Source organism: Macaca thibetana, chromosome 8 (assembly GCF_024542745.1).
Source record: "Macaca thibetana thibetana isolate TM-01 chromosome 8, ASM2454274v1, whole genome shotgun sequence".
Lineage (NCBI taxonomy): Eukaryota > Metazoa > Chordata > Mammalia > Primates > Cercopithecidae > Macaca > Macaca thibetana.
Window position 1 is genome coordinate 94,330,094 of NC_065585.1, and position 25,388 is coordinate 94,355,481.

A 25,388-nucleotide genomic window follows, 5' to 3' on the forward strand; every position below is an offset into this window, starting at 1 on the left:
AATGAAAGAATTGAACATTTTACCTGAAAAAGACCTAAGCAATAATCTACTTCAAACTCTTAATCCTTCAGATGAGAGAAACGAGGGAGAGAATGAGGCCCTTTATCAACATCACAGAGTGGAAAAGTGTGACAAAACTTTTACCTTGTGTTAAAACCTCCATTGTCATATGGTTTCTTCTTGGCTTTCAGTTTGATGAGCTGATTATTTTAAAATAAAATGTCAGCTATGTGAAAATTATAGAATTTGTATAACATACATTCCTCATTCCAATCCCTCAGACAGGAGAGTGTCTGAGAAGATCCCTGCGGAATGTGTGAAGGGATTGCAGGCACACCCATGCCTGCCCTGCCAGCTTTCTCTTCCCAATTTGACCTGGTTTAGGTGTGCCTGCTGGGGTGTATCCTGTTTTTAGACTCCTCTACAAGGAAATTGGCTGGGGCTTTACTAAGTAGTTGGTTTTTCAGGCCTGGTTTTGTCTCATTAATAGAACGTGCTAAGGTTTGAACATTTGTGTCCCTCTAAATTTTATATTGAAACTTGACCCCCACAGTGGTAGAGCAAGTGGTAGAGTCTTTTGGGAAGTTATTAAATCATGAAGGTTCCACTCTCATGCACAGAACTAATGTTCTCATAAAGGATCTTCAGAGAGTTGCTTGGCCCTTCAAATATTTTCTGCTGTGTGAGGACCCACCCAGCTTTCATCTCTTCCAGAGGAGGCTGCAAAAAGATACCATCTTTAAAGCAGAGAGCAGCCCTCAGTGGACTCCAAGCCTGCTGGTGAATTAATCTTGGACCTCCCAGTCTCCATGACGGTGAGGGGAAAAAAAAAGCCTCTATTAGTTATAAGCTATCCAGTTGCAAGTATTTTGTTACAGCTGAAGGGATGGACTAGATGGAACCTTGCAAAATCAGGTCTTTCAGTTCTCTAAGATGTTCAATTTCACTCAAAAAATAGACCACAAATAAAGATTTGATAAGAATCAGCGGTCAGTATAAGCATGTATGTCATTAAAATGTCACCTGTGCTGTCTGGATGCATAACTTATACAGGGGACGGACAGGTGGGTCTAGCAAAAAAGGCATCCCTAAAAGTATTAATGCAAAGCTAAGTATGAAAATAAGGCAAGGATATTTTATTTCTTTTCAAAAGCAGGCATAGTGTAGACAGTATTTCTGGCCTTTTTGTGGTTGCACTAAACATTTCCCAGAGCACTGAGAAACATTAAAAGTTAAATTACATTGTATATGGCATTCCTTGGTGGAAGTTAATTCAGAGAAAAATTATCCAGTATGGTTAGAATTCTTAAGGAAGTATTAATCACTTAGAGCTCAAAACCTATTTTCAGATTGTAAACAATGTAATAGTCAGCAGTTAGGTAAAACATGACTTGTACCTCATGATATTTTAATCTAAAATGATCTTTGTGCTCAATTCACATCCTAAATTTGTTCCTTGGTGACACATAAAACCTCCCAGATTGTTGCAATACATAAATTTATACCTTTTCCGAGATGATTTGTTATAACTCTTGTATTGTTTTTGTCTGATTAAAGTAAAAAAGAATATGTTCTTACTCCAATGGAAATTTTAAATTAAGTTAGGCATATATCATAACAAGCAAAATGCTATTAACCAGGATTTTTGCATTAGGTTTTATCAGCATTTGTTTTCATTGTATGAAGGTGTCATTTTAAATTACATAGTTTTAGTTACTCATTCTATTCTTTTAGAATTATGAATTTTTTTAGAGTTTAGTTCAAAGTCATGACTTCAGAATTAGGTGTTAATTTTTGCAATTCAAATTACCTAATAAATTCTATTCATGAAAATCATAGAAACAAAAAGCAAATGAACATACTTTTGTTGAAACCCATAAATCTCAAGTCTGAAAGCGGAAATGCTACTTTAAAAGGCAACCTCTGGAATCAGCTATGCATCCATCTTGCTTTGCCTAATGATGATTTACTCTTTCAAAAGTCTCGTTAGATGGAAATTTCAGTTATGCGAATGGATTATCTTGTTAGAACCAGGATGCTTTTTACTCAATGAATACTTTTCTGCTATAGTTAAATCTTATTTCCTATTATTTCTGGTGAAGAGAAGAAGATCACCATTGTTATATGTTAGAGACCATTGTAAATAAACATTGTTTTCATATTGCCCCTTTCTAATAGTTTTCTTAAATTTTTTGTATACTCAATTATTAAAATCAAAAGAAATGATGCCCACATACCAATAAGGTTACAGTGATATAGAGTTATTTATATATTCTTTCTTATCACACAAAGTACTCAGCCTCAAAAAGTATTCAGTGTTAGAGTTTTCACATAGATGGCACTCAGGTAAGTACTTTTTTTTTTTTAGCTCTGTCTGAGAGGCTGGAGTGTAGTGGCACAATCTCAGTTCACTGCAACTTCTGCCTCCTGGGTTCAAGCAAATCTGTTGCCTCAACCGCCTGAGTAGTTGGGATCACAGGCGTGCACCACCACGTCTGACTAATTTTTGTATTTTTAGTAGAGACAGGGTTTCACCATGTTGGCCAGGCTGGTCTGGAATCTTTGGTCTCAAGTGATCTGCTCTCCTGGGCCTCCCAAGGTGCTGGGATTACAGGCGTGAGCCACTGCGTCCAGCCACCCAGCCACTCACACAATTCATTTTTTGTTGTTGTTGTTGTTTAATTTTGTTTTGTTTGATTTTTTTCAGATGGAGTCTTGCTCTGTCGCCCAGGCTAGAGTGCAGTGACATGACCTCAGCTCACTGCAACCTCCGCCTCCCGGGTTCAAGCAATTCTCCTGCCTCAGCCTCCTGATTAGCTGGGGTTACATGTGCATGTCACCACGCCCAGCTAATTTTTTTGTATTTTTCGTAGAGATGGGGTTTCACCATGTTGGCCAGGGTGGTCTTGAACTCCTGACCTCATGATCCACCCACCTCAGCCTCCCAAAGTGCTGGGATTATAGGCATGAGCCACCACACCTAGCCCAAATAATTCTTGATATGTGATCAGTTTACTTGTTAAGCAAAAGAAAAATACAGATGACAAGATATAGAGATGGCCATCAGCTTACTGTGTTTAGGGTTCAGTGGCAAAGAGAGTAGCATCAATGTTAACATCTGCAGTGGCAATAGATCGCTTTCCTTGATGGGTTTTGGTGTCTTGGAGGCACAACTCATAAGCTCCAAAACATGTTCACATGGAAAATAAAAAGACACACTGCTAGGATGAACAAGGAATCCCCATTTTTCACACAGTCCTGCCAGTCTTGCCTTGCCACTCTTTACGATGTCAACTCCTCACTGGAATTGTTGAAGGAAGCATGGGATGCTGAGCAGCAGCATTGACTCTGTCTGTGTGTGACCCCCCAGGACCCATCATGGGTCCTAAGCAGACCCTGTCCCACCTTGACACAGCAGTGCCCATGGAGGGGGAATAGGGAGATGAGCAGCAGCATGTGAGCGGCGGCATTTGGTGGTATCAAAATAATGTATGACCACTTAATTGCCAGGTATATGCTTGGAGTTTCACATATGGTATTCTCATTCATTCCCACAACATTTATTAATTGTTCATTTTTTTGAATACATAATAGAGAGATAGAAAAGGCTAGTTCATTCTGTTGACCTTAAATTACAATGTTCATAAGTGGTTGAGCTACGATTTGCAGAGTTGTTTCTGAGCATTGAAGCCCTATGTATGCACTATGCTGCATGCCAAGCAGTGCTGGGCACTGGTTCTAGTTTCCTGTCATGAGGAAACTGTGAGATTCTCTTCCTTAACAATCTTCCAGCAAGAATGCAGTGGGTGATGTGAATGAAGCCAGGAATTCACTTATTATACTCCCGTACTGGTCCCATGAGAAATATATACAGTAGATGTAAATGCTTCCGTGATCTAATTCTAGGCATTTGGTTACAGAATCCCATCCACAAATCTACTGAGCACCCACTGCTCACAGCACCGGTACTGTCCACTACCTGGACAATGTAAAATCCCCCTTCTATATAAATCAAACCTAATAACTCCAACACAAAACATTTACACTGTTGAAGCCTGTTTGACGGTAAAGCCGATCATAGGCTGAATGCACAATTTCTAACATCAAGGAATAGCGTAGGTGTATAAAATAAAAGTTACATATGCACAAACAACATGCTTCCATACCTGCCCAATTTGTTTCTGAATTTGGTGTTTTACAAGGAATCTGGCATATCAGCATGCTATTTGGAATAAGAAATGTGGTATATCAGCATGCTAACTGAAAACCACCTACATTCTCTGAGCTTGTTATAACTTTTTCTGCCCTTGTAGGTTTATTATTAAACATTTAATTAATATCTCTGTTCTGCTGAGGTGTAAGTCTATTGGCTTAGCTAATAAGCAGTGAGGACAAAGCATCTAATAGCTGTTGGAAAGTCAATTATTAGATATAAATGAAAATATTAGTACTCATATTTCAAAGCTGGTAGAGTTAAGCTTCTCAGAAAAAAATAAAATTTTTTGTGAAGGACCACATATAATTTGCAATACAATCCCAAATTTCTTTCCTTTATAACAAAATGAGCACCATTCAGAAGTGGAATTATTAGCGCGTTCTAATCTTTCATGCCGCACTAATCTGTTTAATCAAAGCTCCATCTCAGTTTGTCTAAGCATGCTGCCTGCCTCTGAAGGGCAAATTGCATTCCATCTAACAGCATGTGGTTTTAAAAGAGAATGCACTTGTTTTTACTCCCTGGGTAATGAGTTTAAAATCACTTTGTGCTTTTGAAAGAAGAGTCAAGTTACAAGCAGCTTGGCTTATGTGACTATATTTAAAATTTACATAGGAATCTGCAAAATAGAAGGCTCTGTGCTGTGCTGGTTTCTCACTTGTTTACAAATTTGTTCTAAAATATTAGTTCTCTTTGCACATATTTGTAGGAAACTTGGGACTTGAAATATGTATATTTTACATAAAGTTGAGAACAGAATGGCAAGAGCATGGCTCAAATAAGATTTTAAGAAGACAAAGACAAGTGACAAATACTAAAAAATCTTGATTATTTATGCCAAGTGTTCCTAATTAAAAACCTTCCTTCATATCAGTTCTTGTGCAGCCGTGGCTTTTCACAGACACTTGAGGTTGCCTCTCTGAGATTTGAAATGTATCAACATAGTTTTCTCTAAATAGCTTTTAACAGAGGAGCAGTCTATTCAAAACCCAAATAAACTAGAGCTGTGACAAGCAAAAGGGCTACAGTATTCCTTATTTTCTTTGGCCTTTGAGTATAAACTTTTAAATACAATTTCTCCTCTACTGTTTCCCATAGGAGCTGATACAGAAATCAGTGAGGTTTTAGAATGATATTTAATCAACCAAGACAGACATGTCCCAGAATGCCTATCACAGTCTTATTCCTTTCTGTATTTTTTTAATGTCATTTCACCACCCCCAACAGAAGTTCCTTAACCTTTCAGCTTCTCTGAAAGTTGAATTTAGAAGCCACCTATAATGGAACCACTTAAGCCGGTTGCTAAAATCCACATCCCTGGGCCCACCCAAACTTGTTAAATTAGAATATGTAATTCCAGGGCTTGGGAATCTGCACATTCACAAATCTAAGAAAACACCGCCATAAAACTGGATGACTACTCTGTCTAGTGTTAAACCTGTCTGCCTTGAGGTTAAGGTTCTCTCTCTCTCTTCTCTCTCTCTCTCTCTCACACACACACACACACACACACACACACACAAACACACACACTCACACACACAGACAATACACACTTGCAGTCTTTATATGTCCTTCCATTTGTTCCTAGGTAATCTATCTGTGGGGGATTGGTTCCAGGAAGGACCCCAGAGGATACCAACACCCATGGATGCTCAAGTCCCTTATATAACAAGTTGTAATATTTGCATACAAACTATGCATATCCTCCTGTATGCCTAAAATCATCTTTAGATAACCTGTAATATCTAATATAATGCAAATGCTATGTAATAATTGTTATATTGTTTTGAATTATTTTTATTATTGATTGTTATTTCTTATTATTCTTCCTCAAGTATTTTCTACAGATGGTTGGTTGAATCTGCCAATGTGAAATCCCATAAATAGAGAGGGATGCCTGTACTGTCTGACATTCTACAGGCATAAATGAATTGTTTATAAGCTTTTAAACATTTACAGAGATTTAGAGATACATTTCACCTAATGGTGTATTTAGTGGACATTGACTGGTAGGGGTAGATAGAAAAACTGGAAAAACATAGAAAATGTTCATCTTTAAGTAAGAACTTCAAAACACATTTCATCCTTGATAGGACTCATTAATCTATTTCTAATTAAAAAAAAAAAAAACAAGAGAACATTTGAAAATCTGATATCAAACTGGATAAATGTCATATCTGCCTAATGAATGAAATGACAATCTTCAGCAATGCACTAAATTCTTATTTGCACATGGGGAAAATTATAACATTAGGAAAAAGTAAACTCACCACTTCTTCATGTCTACATTTTCTCACATTAATGCCATTTATCTGCAATGAAAAGAAAAGCATAGTTTCCTATGGCATATTGTAAACTGAGTTAATGTTTTGACCACAAATATAATGATAAAATGTATACCTGTAGAATTGCATCTCCAATAAAGAGTAGTCCCGAAAGTTCCGCTGTGAATGAAAAAGCACAGGTGATAACATATTGACTATTTTTGCTATTCAGATGAAAGGACTTTTAATTAAAGATAAAATTTACAAATATAAAAATTAAGTGTTTTATATGGTTAGCATCTTAAAAGATCCAGAAAAAATGGAAATTCAAAACAATATGATTCAGTCTAATTACTGAAGCACATGCAGATACATTTACTTTTACTATTGCAGACCTAACAGTTGCTAAAAGTGAGCCGCTTTTCTAAGGGTAGGAGACCACATTTTCTAATGCACTTAAGATTATTAGGTCTCTGTGAAAAAGTTTAAGACATAGACATTTAATCCGTCATCTATGGAATTGGCTCCAAGTTCATTTTTAAACATTATATTGTTTTACTAATTTCAGTTATTGCAACATCTGCTTTATATCTCCATTAGTTTTCCTACAGTTTCTTATGAATGGTTAGCTGAGTAAAATTGCAAATTAGCACTGAAAAACAGATACTTTAAATTGTCTTTACTCAATGGGACTTGTTATCATTACTTTTGTATCTTTGTTGGTTTAATGAAACAACTGAAAAGCCGTGCAGTCCCTAACTCATACCTGCTTTCATGGGTTCCTATCTTTCATCCTTGTTCCCCTTCTGTGAGAGAAGCCCTCCCCGACAAGAGGATAAAGGGAAAGGACCCAGGAAGCGAACTCAGCCACTAATGCCTGAAGGTGGGGAAGCTGAAGCCAGTCAATCACATCATAGTTTATGATTCTTAAATATCATGTCACACTTCAAAAACAATGTCTTAAAGAAATGGCTGGTACACAATTCTCTAAACACGTTACCTCTTTGTTCCTTGGAGATTTTTGAAACGACAACCGGAATGTTATGTTCTGCTCCTCCCTGAAAGGAGAAAATCATACACTGTACTTTTTAATGTAAAAAAAAAAATGCTGCTTTTAGCTAAGAAACGATACAGGTTCTGAACGGAATGTTAAGTGGATACCGGCTAGAATTTAAATAAACTTGTAGAATTTCTCCACTAAGGAGATAGTGCTCCCATGAAAATTATCTACCTGTTTAGAATTTTGCTGAGACATCCAATAATAACAACTGGCTTTGAAAGTTTTCATTTATCAATAAATATTGATTATGTATTTAGATAGGTATTCTCTTCAATGTGTAACAATGCTGTCCAATAGAAATTCTTACTTAGGATTCCAAACACCAGATAATTATATATTACTGGTATCCTGCTAAGTTATTCTATGCTGGCAGCTAAGGGCTTTTGGTGGTGCAGTGACCCCTTGGGATGCCAAGGAAGCAGAGAGAACTTTACCCAAACAAATGGATAAACAAAATCAGAATGTGCATATGTATGAAAAACCAGGGATTCATCTGCATTTCCTTCCTTAGTATTGAATTCCTCTTTGTGTGAAAGCACATACTACAAATTTTACAGAGTAAAACATACTGCCAAGAATATTGAAGTACTACTATTTGTTTATTTATTTATTTGTTTGTTTGTTTGTTGAGACGGAGACTTGCTCTGTCGCCCAGGCTGGAGTGCAGTGGTGCGATCTTGGTTCAATGCAACCTTCGCCTCCCAAGTTCACACCATTCTCCTGCCTCAGCCTCCCGAGTAGCTGGGACTATAGGTGTGCCACACCGAGCTAATTTTTGTATTTTTAGTACAGACGGGGTTTCACCATGTTGGCCAGGATAGTTTCGATCTCCTGACCTTGTGATCCATCCGCCTCAGCCTCCCAAAGTGCTGGGATTACAGACGTGAGTCACCGCACCCGGCCTGCAATAGTACTATTTTTTATTTGACCCAATGAGATATGAAAAAAGAAAGACAAGTAAGCTAAATTTACGTGAAGGAAAATAAAATGAATCCTTAAAAACTGAACAAAAATCCCGTTTTTTTTTTTTATTACAGTGTTGAGAAAGTTAAAAGCAGTAGTCGAAAAATGAAATCAGTACATAAAAGAATAAAATGTCACACATGAAAAGAAGCATAGAACTTGTAACACAGGCTAGTTGAAAAGACAGTCTGAATTCCATTGAAGTTGTTCTATCTTCAGAATATGTAAACCACCTAAGCCTTCTGTTTTCCAAGCACATAAAATTATTTTGGAAGAGATACTCTTTTTTCCCTTGCATGTCCATTTTTAACACTGAATTGCCAGTATACTTAAATATAAAATAGTCAATCGTTTTTTTAAAAAGCAGGAACATTTAATTTTTTTTTCTTGGCAAGTAGAGTCCTTTCCACTTCCAGAATATTAAGAAGAAATATGATAATTAAGATAATGAAAACTGTCCTACTCACACTGAATTTCAAGCGCACTGCTCAATTCCCTTTTCCTCACTGTTTCACAGCAACCTAATATTTGTGCACTGCACCCCTCAGCTCTATGTGGGAAGACACTGGTGTAGGTTACAATGGCTCCCACTTGTTCTGCTGGTTGGTCTGTGTGTCCCTAACAAACACAGACTGTGTCTAAGATGACCCTGCCTCTGATTAGAGCAGAGATAGTGATTTGTGGCTGATAGTGTGGTGGAAATTATGTGCTTATCTGCACACAGTAAACACTGAATAAAGGATGGCTATTATGCTGTCCATCTATTAAGATTTATGAGGAAACTCACATAGCATTAAAGTGGTGATTAGGACTAATCCCTTCAAAGATCCTTAATATTTATAAGTGGAAATTTTATGCTCCATTTTGCTTATCTAACATGCACATTTCTCACAGTAACTAAAATGCAAATTTCTTCAGGGGACGACGTTATTGGTAGTTTGTTTCATGCATTGATGTAAACCTAGTGCCTGAAATAATGTCTAGTTTATCTTTGAAATGTTTGTTGAATTGAATGAGTGAATTAGTTAATGAAGTCTAAGGCTTTCCCAGGCCTAGTGTAAGGTCACTGATAGCCTCTAGAGATACTTGGAAATTAGAAAGGATGTTAAGGATGCATCTACGTTTCTTAGAAGGAAAAAGCTGGTTAACTCAAATGAGTCATTAACTGATGAACTTTTAGGTGAAATTAAAAGATGAAGCCATCATCCAGATATAGTGATTCAGATATTCTGGGACAGGGAAAAACAATGTTTTTGCTGGTCTCATCAGTGAGGCTGTTATCAGACTATTTTCCTTCAGCTGTTTTTGCATTTCACCCTTTTCTCTTACTCTACTACTGAACACAAATTATTTTAATGCATAGACTATTAATGCAAATTACCATGGCGGGACATTGGGAAACCTATTCTTGGTGTCCAGAGACAAGGCTTTTGAGATAGAGGTTTTCTGCAGGTTGGCTCAATAATCCCATTCTTTCTTCAACACCCAGACTGGTACAGCAATCCCCTGCTTATTTGTGTTTCGCTTTCTGTGCTTTCAGTTATCTAGGGTACAGTACAATACAGTATTTTGTGAGAGAAAGGAAGCACATTCACATAACTTTTATTATAGTGTATTGTTATAATTGTTCCATTGTATTATTAGTTACTGTTCATCTTTTACTATACTAATTTTCAAATTAAACTTTATCACAAATATGCATATGTAAGCAAATATATTATATGCAGTATAGGATTCAATACTGTCTGCAGTTCCGGGCAACTACTGGGGTCTTGGAATGTATCCCCCAAGGTTAAGGGGAGAGTATTATAACTATCTTTGTAATGCAAAATGTAACTAATATTTATTTTACCATAATTTTTCTTTTACATGTAAAATTTATCCTAAAATTTGAGTGGTTTGAATCCAAACATGGCTTTTGGGTTTTGTTATTCTGTTTTTATTTTATTTTATTTTTTTGAGAGGGAGTCTCACTCTGTTCACAGGCTGGAGTGCAATGGCACGATCTTGACTCATTGCAACCTCCACTTTCCAGTTCAGGTGATTCTCCCACCTCAGCCTTCTGAGTAGCTGGGATTACAGGCACCCAGCATCATGCCCCACTAATTTTGGTATTTTTGTAGAGATGGGATTTCACCATGTTGGCCCCTCCCTGACCTCGGGTGATCTGCCTGCCTCGACCTCCCAAAATGCTGGGATTATAGGCATAAGCCACTGCCTCTGGACTGTTTTTTGTTGTTGTTGTTTTTGTTTTTTGCTTTTAAATTAGACATTTGGAGCCTGACATACTTTTTAAACTAATTTCTGAAAATGACTTTAGTAATTACTAAATTGTAAGACAAAACTCAGAAGATAAAATTGGAACTCAAAATCATATTGCCTTCATTACTGAAAAAAATGTGAGCAGCTCAGCTGCTATAGTTAATTAGATTTCGTGCGGGGCCTAAATGGGGAAATGTAAGGTTTTCCAGTCAATAATCAAATTATGTGGCTTGCCCTGTTTAAAACAGGTGATAGGCTTCCATGACACTTGAATAATAATGAGAATCTTTAAACTGCCCCTCTTCCAGTGCAGCTCCTGGACCTCCATCGCCCTGAACCTGAAGGACACGAGCATGCACTGTTGTCTGGCCAGGTATGCTCCTCCCTCCCTCCTAACCTGGAAACTGTTCATTTTGAAATTCTGGCTTAAAGCCTCCTCCTTCAGTGTCTCCTTACTTGAAATAATTCAGTTATGTAGCACCGGATCATGCCTATGATTTACATTTATTTTGGTAACAATTTGATCAAAGTCTACTTTCCTACTGGAGTATAAATGGCATGCGTTCGGGAAAAGGTTTTCGTCACCATCTTATCCCCAAGGCACTCCTGGGTGGGGCTGTGGCTCCTGACTATGGTTTAGAGAATGTTGGAATTAACTGAGCACTGTTATTCTAGTTTATGGAGAAATCCAAGATTAGGAAAAGGGAGGCAGTGTTCTAAAGCACAGCCTAGGTAATGTTCACACATACATCGTTCAGCTTTGTAGTATTCTTTTTACAACACATAGTGGATTTTATAGCTAGCTCTGTAGGAAGAAGGATATAAAATCCCATCTAAAGCATTTTGAGAAGGACTCAACACAATGATTTTACCAGTGTTACTGTGAAATATCACCAAATACAACCTGGACTGCTTTTAGAGCATCAGGAGTCTTGCCAAGTAATCTTTTCAATTCAATATTATTATTGCTCCAATCAGTCAATCATATTATGGGGCATGGGGTGCAGGGAAGATGCATAGAGCTAACCATTACTTTTCCTTTTAGAGAAAGGAAACTACTTGTAAGCAGAGAATAACAGTAATTAGAGTTAAGAGCTGCAATGGACAGTTACAGAAGAGGCAAGTAAAGGAATATCACCTGGAGGAATATGGGCAAGAGTCATCATCCTTCTGGATGCTATCTTTGTCTGCCAACATACTTCGTTTGATTTTGGGAAAAAAATAATTGTCTTTTTCACATGCTATATGATTACCTTCATATGAAAGTCTAAAATAGGGAAATGGTCATTACTCAGCGGTGAAATAGGGGAGATAGGGAATAAAAGTGTGATGAATAAATATGAGATTTCTTCTGGAATTGATAGAATGTTCTAAAATTGACTGTTGTGATAGTTGCAAAGATCTATGGATATACTAAAAACAATTTAATTGTACACTTTAAATGTATAAATTGTATGGTATTGGAATTATACCTCAATAAAGCCATTTAATACAAAAATGTAATGGTCTTTGAAATAATTGACCAGTGGTTTCAACTAATTCTTGGGACTAATTCATAATCCTCAATTTAAGCTTTAGTGTCTTCCTGTTATCTCCTTTTTTTGTTTTTTGAGATGGAGTCTCACTCTGTTGCCCAGGCTGGAGTGCCGTGGCACAATCTCGGCTCACTGCAACATCTGCCTCCCAGGTTCAAGTGATTCTCCTGTCTCAGACTCCAGAATAGCTGAGACTACAGGCACGCGCCACCACGCCCGGCTAATTTTTGTATTTTTAGTAGAGATGGGGGTTTCATCATGTTGGCTAGGATGGTCTTAATCTCTTGACCTTGTGATCCACCCGCCTCAGCCTCCCAAAGTGCTGGGATTACAGGTGTGAACCCCGTGCCCAGCCCTGTTATCTACTTTTTTGATGGAAATGGGCATATCCATTTTGTCTATAGTGAAAACAAGCAAATTGGACTTGAGTAAAAATAACAGGGGACGCGAAATGCAGAAAAATGTATGCAAGCTTGTGCATGCACTTATAGCAACAGTTGTTATTTAAATATTTCTGCCCAGATACCACTAATAAGTTAAAAGGAATACATTTATTACAACTAGTATAAAGATATATTTTATTTGGAAAATTTGAAACAATTAGTACTCAACCCTTTATCTTACAAAATTGCTTACTTGATCTTGGTCATTTTGACACATTTATTTCAATTTTATTTTATGTTATTTTATTTTATGTTTATTTATTTATTTATTTTTGAGACAGAGACTCGCTATGTCACCCAGGCTGGAATGCAGTGGCATGATCTCAGCTCACTGCAACCTCCGCCTCCCAGGTTCTAGTGATTCTCCTTCTTCAGCCTCCCAAGTAGCTGGGACTACAGGCATGTGCCACCAGGCCCGGATAATTTTTTAAAATTATTTTTAGTAGAGACAGGTTTTCACCATGTTGGTCAAGCAGGTCTTGAACTCCTGACCTCAAATGATCTGCCCGTCTCGGCCTCACAGAGTCCTGGGATTTTAGGCATGAGCCACCATGCCTGGCCTTATTTCAGTTTTAAATAAACCAGAAAGTGAACAGCATAGAGAGGAAACATGATTTGTGTCCCTGAGTAGAGAGTTTTGAGGTAATTTATTCCAGGTCTCATAGTTCAAAGCATAGTTATTAAGAGTAAGGACTTTGTTATCAGCTTCTAGGGGGACTGAGGTCCAACTCTACTGCTTATAACAATAGATGAACTACTTAACCTCTTGACACTTGATCTCATTGTTTGTGGAAGGTATAACAATAGTTATCTACTTCGCTCGATAATAAAGGCAAGTTAAACTAAATATAAAGTATTTAGCTCAGAATCTGGCACTTAATAAGTGGGGCATAAATATTAGCAATTTATTTATAAATGAGAAGATGATTAAGAGTAATAATGATTATAATTATATTTTTGATTGCTGCAGTGTTAAAGCTTCCAAATAGAAATCACCTTTGATTGCATACATTTATTTAATGGACATAGATAATTTATATATTTGCATAAGAAAGTTGTGTCTGTTGGAAAATACTGCATAAAATATGTTTACAGTAATAACATTTAAAACTTCCTTTCCCTCAGAGGTAATTTTTAAAATGACAATGGTCAGAAGTATAATTTAATAATGTGCAGATAGATAGTATTGGATTTTAAAAGACATGAGAGATAAATAAAGCCTCACAAGGGCAAGATGATGGCTGACGTTAACCTGACTATCCCTATGGTAATTCTGATAAGAAGAATAAGGCAAAATACAATAATATTGGATCCTACGATGCAGAAATTTGTTGATTTCTGCAGATGTGGTTGAAGAAACTATTAAAGTTATTTATATAAATGCCAAGTCTTTGAATGGTCCAGACCAGAGAATGGGCACTTAAGAGGGAAAGAGACAAGAATCGGTGAGGCTGGGAGAAGAACCATGAAATGCCGGTAGAAATGGTGCTACAGCAGAGAAAAACAGCCAGGCCCAAGGCCATGTGCAGGATGCCACTAGCCTGCTGAATCTGTCCACTGCAAAGGAGCAGTTTCTAACTGAGAGCAGGCAACAGAATATGTGATTATGAGTTGAAAGTTTAGTGGTTCTTTTGTTCAGCTTTGGGGGAAGCCCTGATAGGGCTTTTTGTGGAAACATTTTTAAAAAGTAAATAGAAGAGCTTGATTTTTTTTTTTAAATGATGGACAAATTAACACAAAGAAATAAAAAGCATACAAATGTGTGATTTCTGAGAGATGTTTTAATCACGGAAAATTAAATAATAACAAGCAGGAAGAAATCTAAATCACTGTCAAAAAATACCAAAAGTTACAGCAGGAGTGAGGACACCTCTGAAAGGCAACCTGAGAGAAAGAACAGCTGGAATAAGCAAGGATGCCTGCAGGGCTGGGAGTACGAGTAAGGGTGGTGCACAAAACCCTAGAAGGGTTCTGATCAGAGAGGAAGGAAGCATTGCTCTCTCCTTCAAGGGTCTAAAGTAGGGGTTTGCTTCACTTAAAGACAGCAGAGGGACTGGCGTAAATGTGTATGTCATGCCTCCAGATTTCATCTCATTACATTATGGCTCAGTTACTCATTTGATCCTCCTAGATTTGCTAAACAGCAATGAAAGAATAACTGTAGAATGAGACAGGGAAAGCAGAGAAAGTAGCACAATCCAGGAAGGGACATTCTCCCCAGAGGTTAAAAAGAATTTCTATTCACTTTAGGAGCTGAAGACAAATAGTTCATCAAAACTGGGAGATGGGGATGTGAAAGTGTCAGCCTGTGTGTGGCACCTCTCTGGTCAAGGCATCCGCTTCTCCATGTGCAGTATGAGCTAAAGCTGGACACTGTGCTCAGAGGTAATTTCTGGCTTTGCTTTTGTTTTATTATTATTATTATTATTATTATTTAGAATTAACATGGAGAAATAGGTAATTTTGGTCTTTACCTATTAATGTAGTAAAACATTCTTATTGTAAAATGATGGGAGTTTAGGAACCTAAAGGACAAATATGTGCGTGAAGATAAATCAGTAATTCCTACCTTAAACCTCAATGTAGTTGATGTCAGAACTCTTTTTGGGTGGCTGTCTTTTTCAAATTGAGTGTCTAGCATTTTTGGAGATGATTTGAAGAAATGATAAGTAAAGGACAGGCTCAGATTTGGTAAGAAACTCCAAAGAATATACTTCAAAAAATTAAAGAGAAAAATTAAGGAATAATAGGAAGAAAACTAGACAAAATTTGAAAAGAAAAAGGATTCAAACTTATTTAAATCACATTTGTAAAATGTAAAGCTATTACAATATTCCTTTCATTTGTACTAAATACAAATCCTTTCTTCAGGATTTCGGGAAGTTTTGAGATGGGAACTCTCCTCAATGTGGTCTACATCGTATCTGGTATTAGTGCTTCAAGGGAAGAGTTAAAGTCCTAGAATTAAGCTCGTGGGACATAGAACTGCCTCAACCTCCAAGCCACCTGCACGTTTTTTGTCCCAGAAGTTTGAACAATGCTTTATATAAGGTAAATAAGAAAAATGAAGGTAAAGGCTAACTTTTATTTTCCCATCAACTTGTACCCTACAAGGTACTCCGGCTGGAAACAGGGCTTGAGAGAGACAGCAATATTGCACATGAGCAGCAGACATGAAGGATTTGTGGACACTGGTAGCTACAGAGACATCATGTTGCCCACAGCCCACAGCCAGTGAGACATATTAACCAACAAAATACTGGACTCAAACCTACATAAGAAGCCCCTCCTCACTGTCCTTGTTCACTTTGTCGGGAGATACGACGAATTACCACGGTGCATAGTGGTGACTGTGACGGGAACGTCCCCAAGCCAAGATTTGTCAGGAGTGTAGGGCATGGCCAGCTGGCTTTGACTTCTAGCAGCACGTTAGAACGTTTGACTGCATTCTGTCTAAAAAGGAAATTTGTTACCCTTTAACCAAGTTTTTTTTCTTAAAGAGTGTTTTTAATATAAAACTAAAATGCCATGTGTTCTGAGTCCAGTGGAATTCACAAGCACCTGTAGGAGTCTTAACTACATTGGTAAATGATTTTTCAGTTGTCTAGCATACCATCTTCCTTCTGTGATCTTAAGCCGAGACCATAAAGGTTTTAATTAATAATTCTCACCACAAATCTTCCAGGTGTGTGCCAGTGAGGATTACTTAACTGAAGCAAATAAGGGTAAGACATGCATTTACATATTTATATGCATACTTATATTAGAGGCTCAAATTGCTCCTGAAAACTCCAAATAAATAATTCAACACCAAAATACGAATTCTGCTTCTAACTTGATGTTTGTATTTCTTATCAGAGTGTGTGTGTCATAAGAATTTTGCAAAATGTTCTTTTTTGTAAATCCTAATATAAGATATTGATCATAGTTCAAATACCACTTATTGGTTAATATTTGAATGGAAACTACATGCTTATTTAATTCAAAAATTATTCTATTCATTACACACATAATAGTTTTGCTTGGATTGAAATAGTGAAAACATCAATATGAAAAGATTTATTTAGAAAAATTATTGATGCTTAAAAACTAGGTTAAAATGTGGTATTTTAATAAAAATACATAGCATTGTATTATTGGGTTTAAATTATAAATACAAGCAACAACAAAAAAAGGAAAAGAACGTTTCTAGGTGACATAAAATTAATGTAAGCAATACTACCAGAAATAGAGTTAGTGCCTGATTCAGTAAAAATAATTATTTCAGATGAAATCAGCTCTCACTATTGGATTTCATTCATGGATTTTCTAGTATCTTAAGTGGTACCTTTAAATTCTTTACGCAATATCAATAAACAGCTTGGCCAAAAGAAAAAAAAAAATCTCATTTGCTGAGGGATGAAATTCTCATGGCATACTTTCCACATCCTATAATTTGTTCTACATGCCTCCCTGGTCTTAGTTGGTGATAAAATAAAGTTTCACTTTGATAAACCGAATGTACAAAATATGTTTTAAAGGCAATGCTCTGTATAGCAATATTCTTTTCTTATCACTGACAGTACAACACTATTGCATACTGATTTCTACTCTGAGTCATTTTCACAAAGTCAACTAGAGCTGATGTTCACAAAATTTAGAGTTCTGATTTCCATACATATATGATATGAGTTGTGCTGAAATATCGAGAAATATGTGCTTGAAATATATAAATTATTTTCACCCTATGTAAGTCAAATGACTAACCTAAGAATTATAAAGTTAAACTTCATTTATCTATGAAGAGATGTAGGTTTGATAAAGGCATTGCAATCATGAGATTAACTCTTCAATATTCACATAACTTCCCATCCTTTAAAAATTTCTCCTTTATTTCTATAATAAATTACAGATATGGCACATCTCTAATAGTCAATAATATACAAAATGAAAGCCTTTAAAATTTGATAATAAATTGAAATGAACACGTGTTCACTTTAAAAATAAAGGCTATGCAAAGACTTTAAGTCTATCCTATATGACTAGCACTATAAAATTAAATTTACCGATTTCTTTTTAAAAAAAGAAAAATAAACAAGATGAACAGAATACAATATCTCACTTACTATTGGGCTTTATAAGTGTGAAACTTGTTAATGTTCTATTTACTGCAGATCATCATTTCCTACTCCAGTTTGTTAAAGAAAGATATGCACACGATATCATATTTAACACTTCCGAAGAAACCAGATAAAGAAAGTTAATGAGTTATATTTAATGGTAAGGTAAAATTCCCATATTCTTTGCTAAATTTTCTAAATCAAATGGTAAGAGTTGGCAGGAATTCTGTGAGAACCTACCTAACTTACATCCCAGTCCAAATATTAAGAAGTTTGCTACAGCCATTCTTGTCTAATGATTTATCAGCAAACATTGAAATGCACCAAAGTTCAACTCTTATGGCACGGCCTTTGTAAGGATAGACTAGAAAGGCAGGCTACCTTTATGCTTAATCCAAATCCTCCTACTGTTTGTCTTCTGATGGTCACCGTTCTTTCCTGAAAGACAGGATTTTTAAGAATGGTTAGTGTTTCCTAATACTATACTTACACACCGTTTTCTGTTGTTGTTTGGTTTTCTTCTGGGTTTTGCTTTTGCTCTTTAAAAAAAGAGAACTCTTTTGTGGTGGGATAGATGCTCCACATTTTGTAAAAAATAGTCCTTGACTTTTAAATCTAAGGGATATTTGTCAAAATAAAAGAGAGTAAAGTGTTAATAAACTCCTAAACTCTTAAAAATAAGTTATTCTCAATGATTATTTTGGGCATATTTTGGAATCTAAACTTTTATACTTCTTCTTATTTCCACATCACGTATTCATGTTTTCTAAGAAATGACAAGTTTTAGGTTATATAAAAGGAACTCAGAGGCAATGGTAAATATGATCTTGGTAAACCATGGCCCTGTCTCCATCACTGCCTGGAATTTGGGAGCTAAGCTGGGAGGCTGCTGTGGCCAGCACAGAAATGATTCATATGAGTACTTTAGATTGAAAGTGAATAAACCAAGTCCACAATAAATTAATTGCTTGTTCATAAAATTAATACATTACATATCTAAGTAATAATGATAATTGAATTAGCAACTTTAAAAATTAGTTTCTTTTCCTCTCCACAATAGAAGTAATTCAGTCACTGGCCTATAAAACTTCAAAATCACAAAGATGATGGCATGAGAACAAAGAGCTACATTTGGACAAATCCTGTAATTTTCAATTTGAAAAATCGATACTGCTCTGATTTTGGGCAGTCGTCTCTACCTAGTGCTTACTGTGGAGGCATGTTATAGGGCTGAACGCTTTAATTTTTAGCTTGCTCCATTACATCAACCTTCTTGAACCTCCCCCTGTGCAGAGCCATTTGAGACACTGACCCCTTTCCCCTGCATCTGGGGTATATATTTATTATCTGGTCCCTATATCTCTACAAATGCCTTTTGCCCACATTATCCATTTCCAAATGGAAATACCCCTCTTTCTTACAGATGAATTGCTTCCCTCATTTCTTTATTCTGCAGAAACTGTGTGGAACAGATAATATCATTTAAAAAGAACTAGTGAAAATCAGAAGAATGTGTGCTTCTGCTGGCTCTTGCTAAATATTTTAAGACAGCATAAGACTCTTCATTTTGGCAAGGTTAAAAACTTCCTTTTTTAGCCAAAAGTTTGGTTTCTATGAATAGAACAAAATAATGCTTAAAGAACAAGATCTCCATACCAGAATTTGAGGTATACTAATGTTGATTTATTTTGAATTTTGAAAATAGGACTTTTTGATGAAGATTGGTGCATATTTACTTAGAAATTATTATTATTATTTTTGAATTCAAATGAGTGACATTCAATGATATAAATTGTCTTTATTTTCACAATGTGCTGAGTAATTTCATCTATTTCTAAAATACTTATGTTACTCTTATAATCTGTCATCTAATCATACTTTCAAACCAACATTAAAATTATCATTGCACAAATAAGTTTATATGTGTATAACAATTTATGCAAAGCAACTTGAAATATAAGACAAACTAAACTTTGCGGTATTAAATAAAACACCAAAGCAAAAAGGGTTAAACATGTGTATTCTAGGTACACAAAAATCTATTAATAATTTAAGATAAACTACATATGTATTAGAAATGTCTTTTTATTGAACAGGAGAAGTGCAATCTGTCTAATTAAAAATTAATTAATATTTATTATTTCTCATTAAATGATTCATTAAAGAGAAGTTGAATATTGCACACAATATTGAAATTGAAGTTAGCGAACGTGCCAATGACTCAAATAGCCACAACTTCATATGTTCAGCAAATTACTTATGCCCTGTGAGCCTCTGTTTTCAAATTTGCAAAATGCTGATAAATAATACATACCAATTAAAAGTTTTGTTTTGAGAATTAACATTTGTAAAGGACCCTGGCATAGAGTACAAATTTAATGTTCTCACACACACACACACACTCCAATATTCTACACAGAGATTCTTATATAATAGTCATTTTAATATATTTACATCATAGAATAACTCAAATTCTGGAAGACTCAGATTCAGGAACAGGCAAATTAAATAGTGACTATTTTTCCTCTAAAATAGATAGGTAAACTGCTTTTATAAAACTGACCACCAACTAAACTAAAACTCCCGGATGACAGGAACTATGTCCTTTTTTCCTTTTCTGTAAAAAGTAAATACGTGATTCCTTAAAACAGTATCAAAATCAATGGTGCAGTCATCCAGACAACCAATATCAGTTGTCTTCAAATACAAATTCAATCAGAGCAAATGCATTTTAATCAGCAAATGGCATCCCCTAAATTTTGTAGAGCATTTTGCATAGCAATCATTAGTCATGAGGAAAACTTGGTCAGTAATTGCTGTTCAGTAGCTAAATGTGTACTGAAATGCTGCTTTCCTTTGACAGAAACAACAAGCATCCCAGAGTTCTCAAAAACCATTTCTTTGAATTTCTTTACTCATGCTCGACAAGCCCACCCTCTAATCTCTGGTGGAGAATATTTAGAACATGTTCCAAATCAAATACAAAATTGCTGATGCAGAAAAGATTTCGGAGAGACTAAAGAGTCAGCAGAAACTACCAAAAATATCTCAAAAACAGCGCTTATCTTAATGTTTTATTAAACACCTGGGCACAAGCACATATACATGCAAACCCTAGCTAGTGCTTCCAGTTGCTGCTTCTTCATTAGCTTACTTTTAAGAAAGTTAGGAGAGATGAGGCAAAACAAATTACTTCGTGTTCGAAAACCAAGATTGTGCATTGGTCACTGCAGGCAGCAGGAAGCATAAAAGGGGAAAGAACTGTTCTTGGTGTGACCTCTGCTAATATGTTCCCAGTTGTTTGTGTTTGCGCTAGCTCTGCCACTTTATCCCCTTACACCTCTGCTTCTTCCCTCCTCCCAAAAGAGATGCAATAAAAAGAAGAAAAGAACCTTGTCAAATACTCAGCTTATAAATCAGACAATACCTGGAAGCTGACCTGAAATTATATTTAGTTAACACATCATGAGTGTGGTAAAGACTGTTGCCAGGTAACAAAACACCGTCCTTTGGGAGACCAAAGTATTGTCAGTGATTTTATCTTGTAAAACACAAAATCTGGGCTGATGCTCCTATACGGTCTCATATACACAAAATGCCTTCATTTAATCTTCCTATTACTTATAAAAATGCAAAGGATTGAGTCCAAGATTAATATCAGATTTTATAAAGACTGGCTACTCACCTACATAATCAACATCAGTGTTACAAAAAAAAGCCTTGTATTAAACACCTAGTATGCTTTGTAGAAAAATGTAACTAGCACCTCTGCTTTTGGGAATATTATATTATAAGTTACATATAGGGAGAGATTATATGAACTATATGAAAAAAATACACATGACACCAAAAAAAGTTGGCATCACATATGTTAGGTATTGAAATTTTGAGATATATATGTGAAAAAGTTAGGAAGAAGTGGAAACCATGCAGAAACTAAAGAGGTTATCATTGGAAAATTGTTTGTACTAATTTTTTGTTATAGAAACCAATGCATTATTGTTTGCAGAACAATAATGGAAAGAAAATAGAGAATGTTAATAGTTCTTTTTGACAACCAAGGAAGAGTAGCTGAAGCTGAAAAAGGAATAATGAAGATGATGGCTTCTAATTATTAAAAATCTACTATCGGTACTTATAGCTCTCATAGCACTTACAATTGTTTATTGAAGAGAACAATGCCCTTGACTTTTTTCCTCCAAATTTTCTGAGAACTGGACCTATGTCTTACACAAAGTTCTCTCACAAGCATTTAGGACAGGTCCTAAATCAAAGTTAGGTATTAAAATGTTAAATGAATAAATATTCATTCAAACATTATTCTAAGTAATTATCACAACAAGCCACTGGTGTAGGAATTTTTTTTTTCTAATTAAGAGATGAGGAAATCAAAATGTGAAAGAGTGAAATTAACTTGACCAAGATCCAAGTTGTGATTGAAACCAAGATTTCTCTGATCTCTGCTGTTCTTTCTATCCTAAAAGGCCTGCAATAAAATGAAGAATTAGAATGAAAAAAAAAAAAAAACCTCTGAAAACTCATGGTGCAATGTAGTAAAAATGGGGAGAAATGTAATATTTTCCCTGCAAGATTGGGAATAAGACCAGGATGTCCCTGTTCGCCATTACAATTCAACATCTTGATGTCCTAGCTAGCATAATGATGAAATACTATGAAATAAAGGCTTATGAAATGAACAAACAGAAAAAGAACTGTCTTTGTTTTTCGTCAATGTATAAAATCCCAAAGAATTGAAAAAAAAATTCTTCTGGAAGTGGTAATTATAACAAATTCATAGAATACGAAATTATTATACAAATTAAATTGCTTTCTTACATATCAGCAATAAGAAATTGGAATTTAAAATTAAAAGCATAATGCCATTTACAATAACACATACTAAAAGGGAAATATTTTGTGGCCCGGCGCAGTGACTCATGCCTGTAATCCCAGCACTTTGGGAGGTCAAGGCGGGTGGATCACTTGAGGTCAGGAGTTTGAGACGAGCCTGGCCAAAAGGGTGAAACCCATCTCTAGTAAAAATACAAAAAATTAGTCAAGCGTGGTGATGTGTGCTATAATCTCGGCTACTTGGGATTGCTTGAACACAGGAGAATCGCTTGAACGCGGGAGGTGGCAGTTGCAGTAGCTGAGATCGTGCCACTGTACTCCAGCCTGGGCAATAGAGTGAGACTCTGTCTCAATAAATAAATGCATAAATACAATAAAAAAGTAAATAAAAAGAGAAAAATATTTTGGTATAAATCTAACATAATATTAATAGAATTTATATATGAAACTAAAAAAATCTAGAGAAAAAAACTCAAATATGTTCAAAATATATGAAAGGAGAACCACATTCATGAATTGAAAGAACCAATATTTTTAAGATGTCGATACTTCCCAACTTGATTTTTAAAATCTATGCAATTCCAATAAAAATCCCAGCAAGCTGTTTGTGGATACAAGCAAACTAATTTTTAGGTTTAGATGGAAGTTAACAGTTAAAAGACCTATTATAACGAGTACAATACTGAAGAAGAATAAAGTTGGAGGACTCAGGATGCTTGACCCAGGACTTACTATAAAGTTTTAGTACACAACACAACATGGTATTTTTGACAGAAAAAGCATTTAGACTAATGGAACAGAACAGGTGGCCAAAAAAAAAAAAAAAAGGAAACAAAAAAATAGAATCAACTAATATTTGACAAAAGAACAAAAGCAATTCAATAGAGAAAAGCAAGGATATTTTTTTCCAACAAACAGTGCTGGAGGAATTGGACATCCATAAGAAGAAAAGGCATATATACTACACTCTTCACAAAAATTAACATAGTGTAGGCTTAAATATTAAAAACACAGTAGTCACAGTAGTAATGGAAGAAAATATAGGAGAAAACCCATGTGACTTTTGGTTTAGTGATGAGTTTTTAGATACAACACCAAAAGCATGATTTATAAAAAATATTGATAAATTAGAATATATTAAAATTAATAACTTCTGCTTTGTGCAAGAAACTGCTAAGAGAATGAAAAGAAAAGCTACAAACTAGAGGAAATATTTGTAAATCACATATCTGATAAAAGACTTGTATCCAAAATATACAAATAACTCATAACACTCAGTAAGAACACAAACAACCTAATTAAAAAGTGGCTAAAGTATTTGAACAAAGACAATCAAAAAAGATATGCAAATAGCAAGCAAGCCTATGAAGAAACGTTCAACATCATTTGTCAGGGGGGAATTGCAAATTAAAATAACAATGAGATGATATTATGCACTTATTAAAATGGCTAAAATCCAAAACACTGACAATACCAAATGCTTACAAGAATTCTGTTCAAGGCTAATTCTCATTTCTTATCGGTGTGAATGCAAAAGAGATTTTGGCAGTTTCTTATAAAGCTGAACCTAGTCTTAACATCTGATCTGGGAATGACACTCCTAGGTCTTTACCCAAATAAATTGAAAGTTTGTGTTTATACAAAAATCTGCACGCAGATATTTATACTATCTATATCCATTATCACCAATAAGTATAAATAGCCAAACGCGATACCCTTCAATAAGTAAATGAATAAACAAACTGTGGTACATCTATACAGTGAGGTACTGAACAATTTTTAAAGTGAGCAATCAAGCTGCAAAAAGACATGGAGATTCTGCATGCATAGCCTCCCACATTATCAATATCCCCTATGAGATGGGAACATTTGTTACAACTCATAAACCCACACTGACACAGAGTCTACGTGTTAGTGAAACTATTCTACATGATATTACAATAGGAATTGCATCCCATTATACATTGTCAAAACTCACAGAAATTTAGAGCACCAAGAGTAACCTTAATGTATGCAAATGGTTAAAAATAATTTAGAACTAAAGAAGGAATGCAGTCTGTGACACTTAAACTACATTACGAATGTATGTTATAACCTCAGCGATGGGGCAGGGGGAAGATGTGCTGACCTCAGTCACTGTGGAAATGTACTGTGAAAGGGTCATTTACACAAAGTGGCCCCCATATGCTGAAAAAGCCAAGAAACCAAAGAATGAGGAAGACAAATTGACTTTGTTGTAAGGGTTGTTTTATTGGCGGAACTTGCAGACAGAAGTGTGGAAGACAGTGTGGGGATTCCTCAAGGACTTAGAACTAGAAATAACATTTGACCCAGCCATCCCATTTCTGGGTATATAGCCAAAGGATTATAAATCATGCTGCTATAAAGACACATACACATATATGTTTATTGTGGCACTATTCACAATAGCAAAGACTTGGAATCAACCCAAATGTCCATCAAGGACAGACTGGATTAAGAAAATCTGGCACATACACACCATGGAATTCTGTGCAGCCATAAAAAAGGATGAGTTCATGTCCTTTGTAGGGACATAGATGCAGCTGGAAACCATCATTCTCAGCAAACTATAGCAAGAACAGAAAACCAAACACCGCACGTTCTCACTCATAGGTGAGAATTGAAAAATGAGAACACTTGGACACAGGTTGGGGAACATCACACACCAGGG

At 35.7% G+C, this 25,388-nt stretch overlaps 1 protein-coding gene across 8 annotated transcripts in view; it reads right to left on the reverse strand.

Annotated features, from left to right (window-relative positions):
- SNTG1 (syntrophin gamma 1) overlaps positions 1-25,388 on the reverse strand; it is an 891,115-nt gene that overhangs the window by 344,348 nt on the left and 521,379 nt on the right. For 6 of the 8 annotated variants that reach the window (XM_050801928.1, XM_050801925.1, XM_050801927.1 and 3 more), the window contains 4 exons: positions 18,227-18,283; positions 7,484-7,541; positions 6,620-6,663; positions 6,490-6,531 (listed from right to left, as the gene is read on the reverse strand). In XM_050801928.1, the coding sequence (XP_050657885.1) occupies positions 6,490-6,531; positions 6,620-6,663; positions 7,484-7,541; positions 18,227-18,283 (201 nt within the window). Of the gene's footprint in view, positions 1-6,489; positions 6,532-6,619; positions 6,664-7,249; positions 7,361-7,483; positions 7,542-9,887; positions 10,051-18,226; positions 18,506-25,388 lie in introns of those variants that run through there. The other 2 variants (XM_050801930.1, XM_050801929.1) reach the window with 2 other exon arrangements.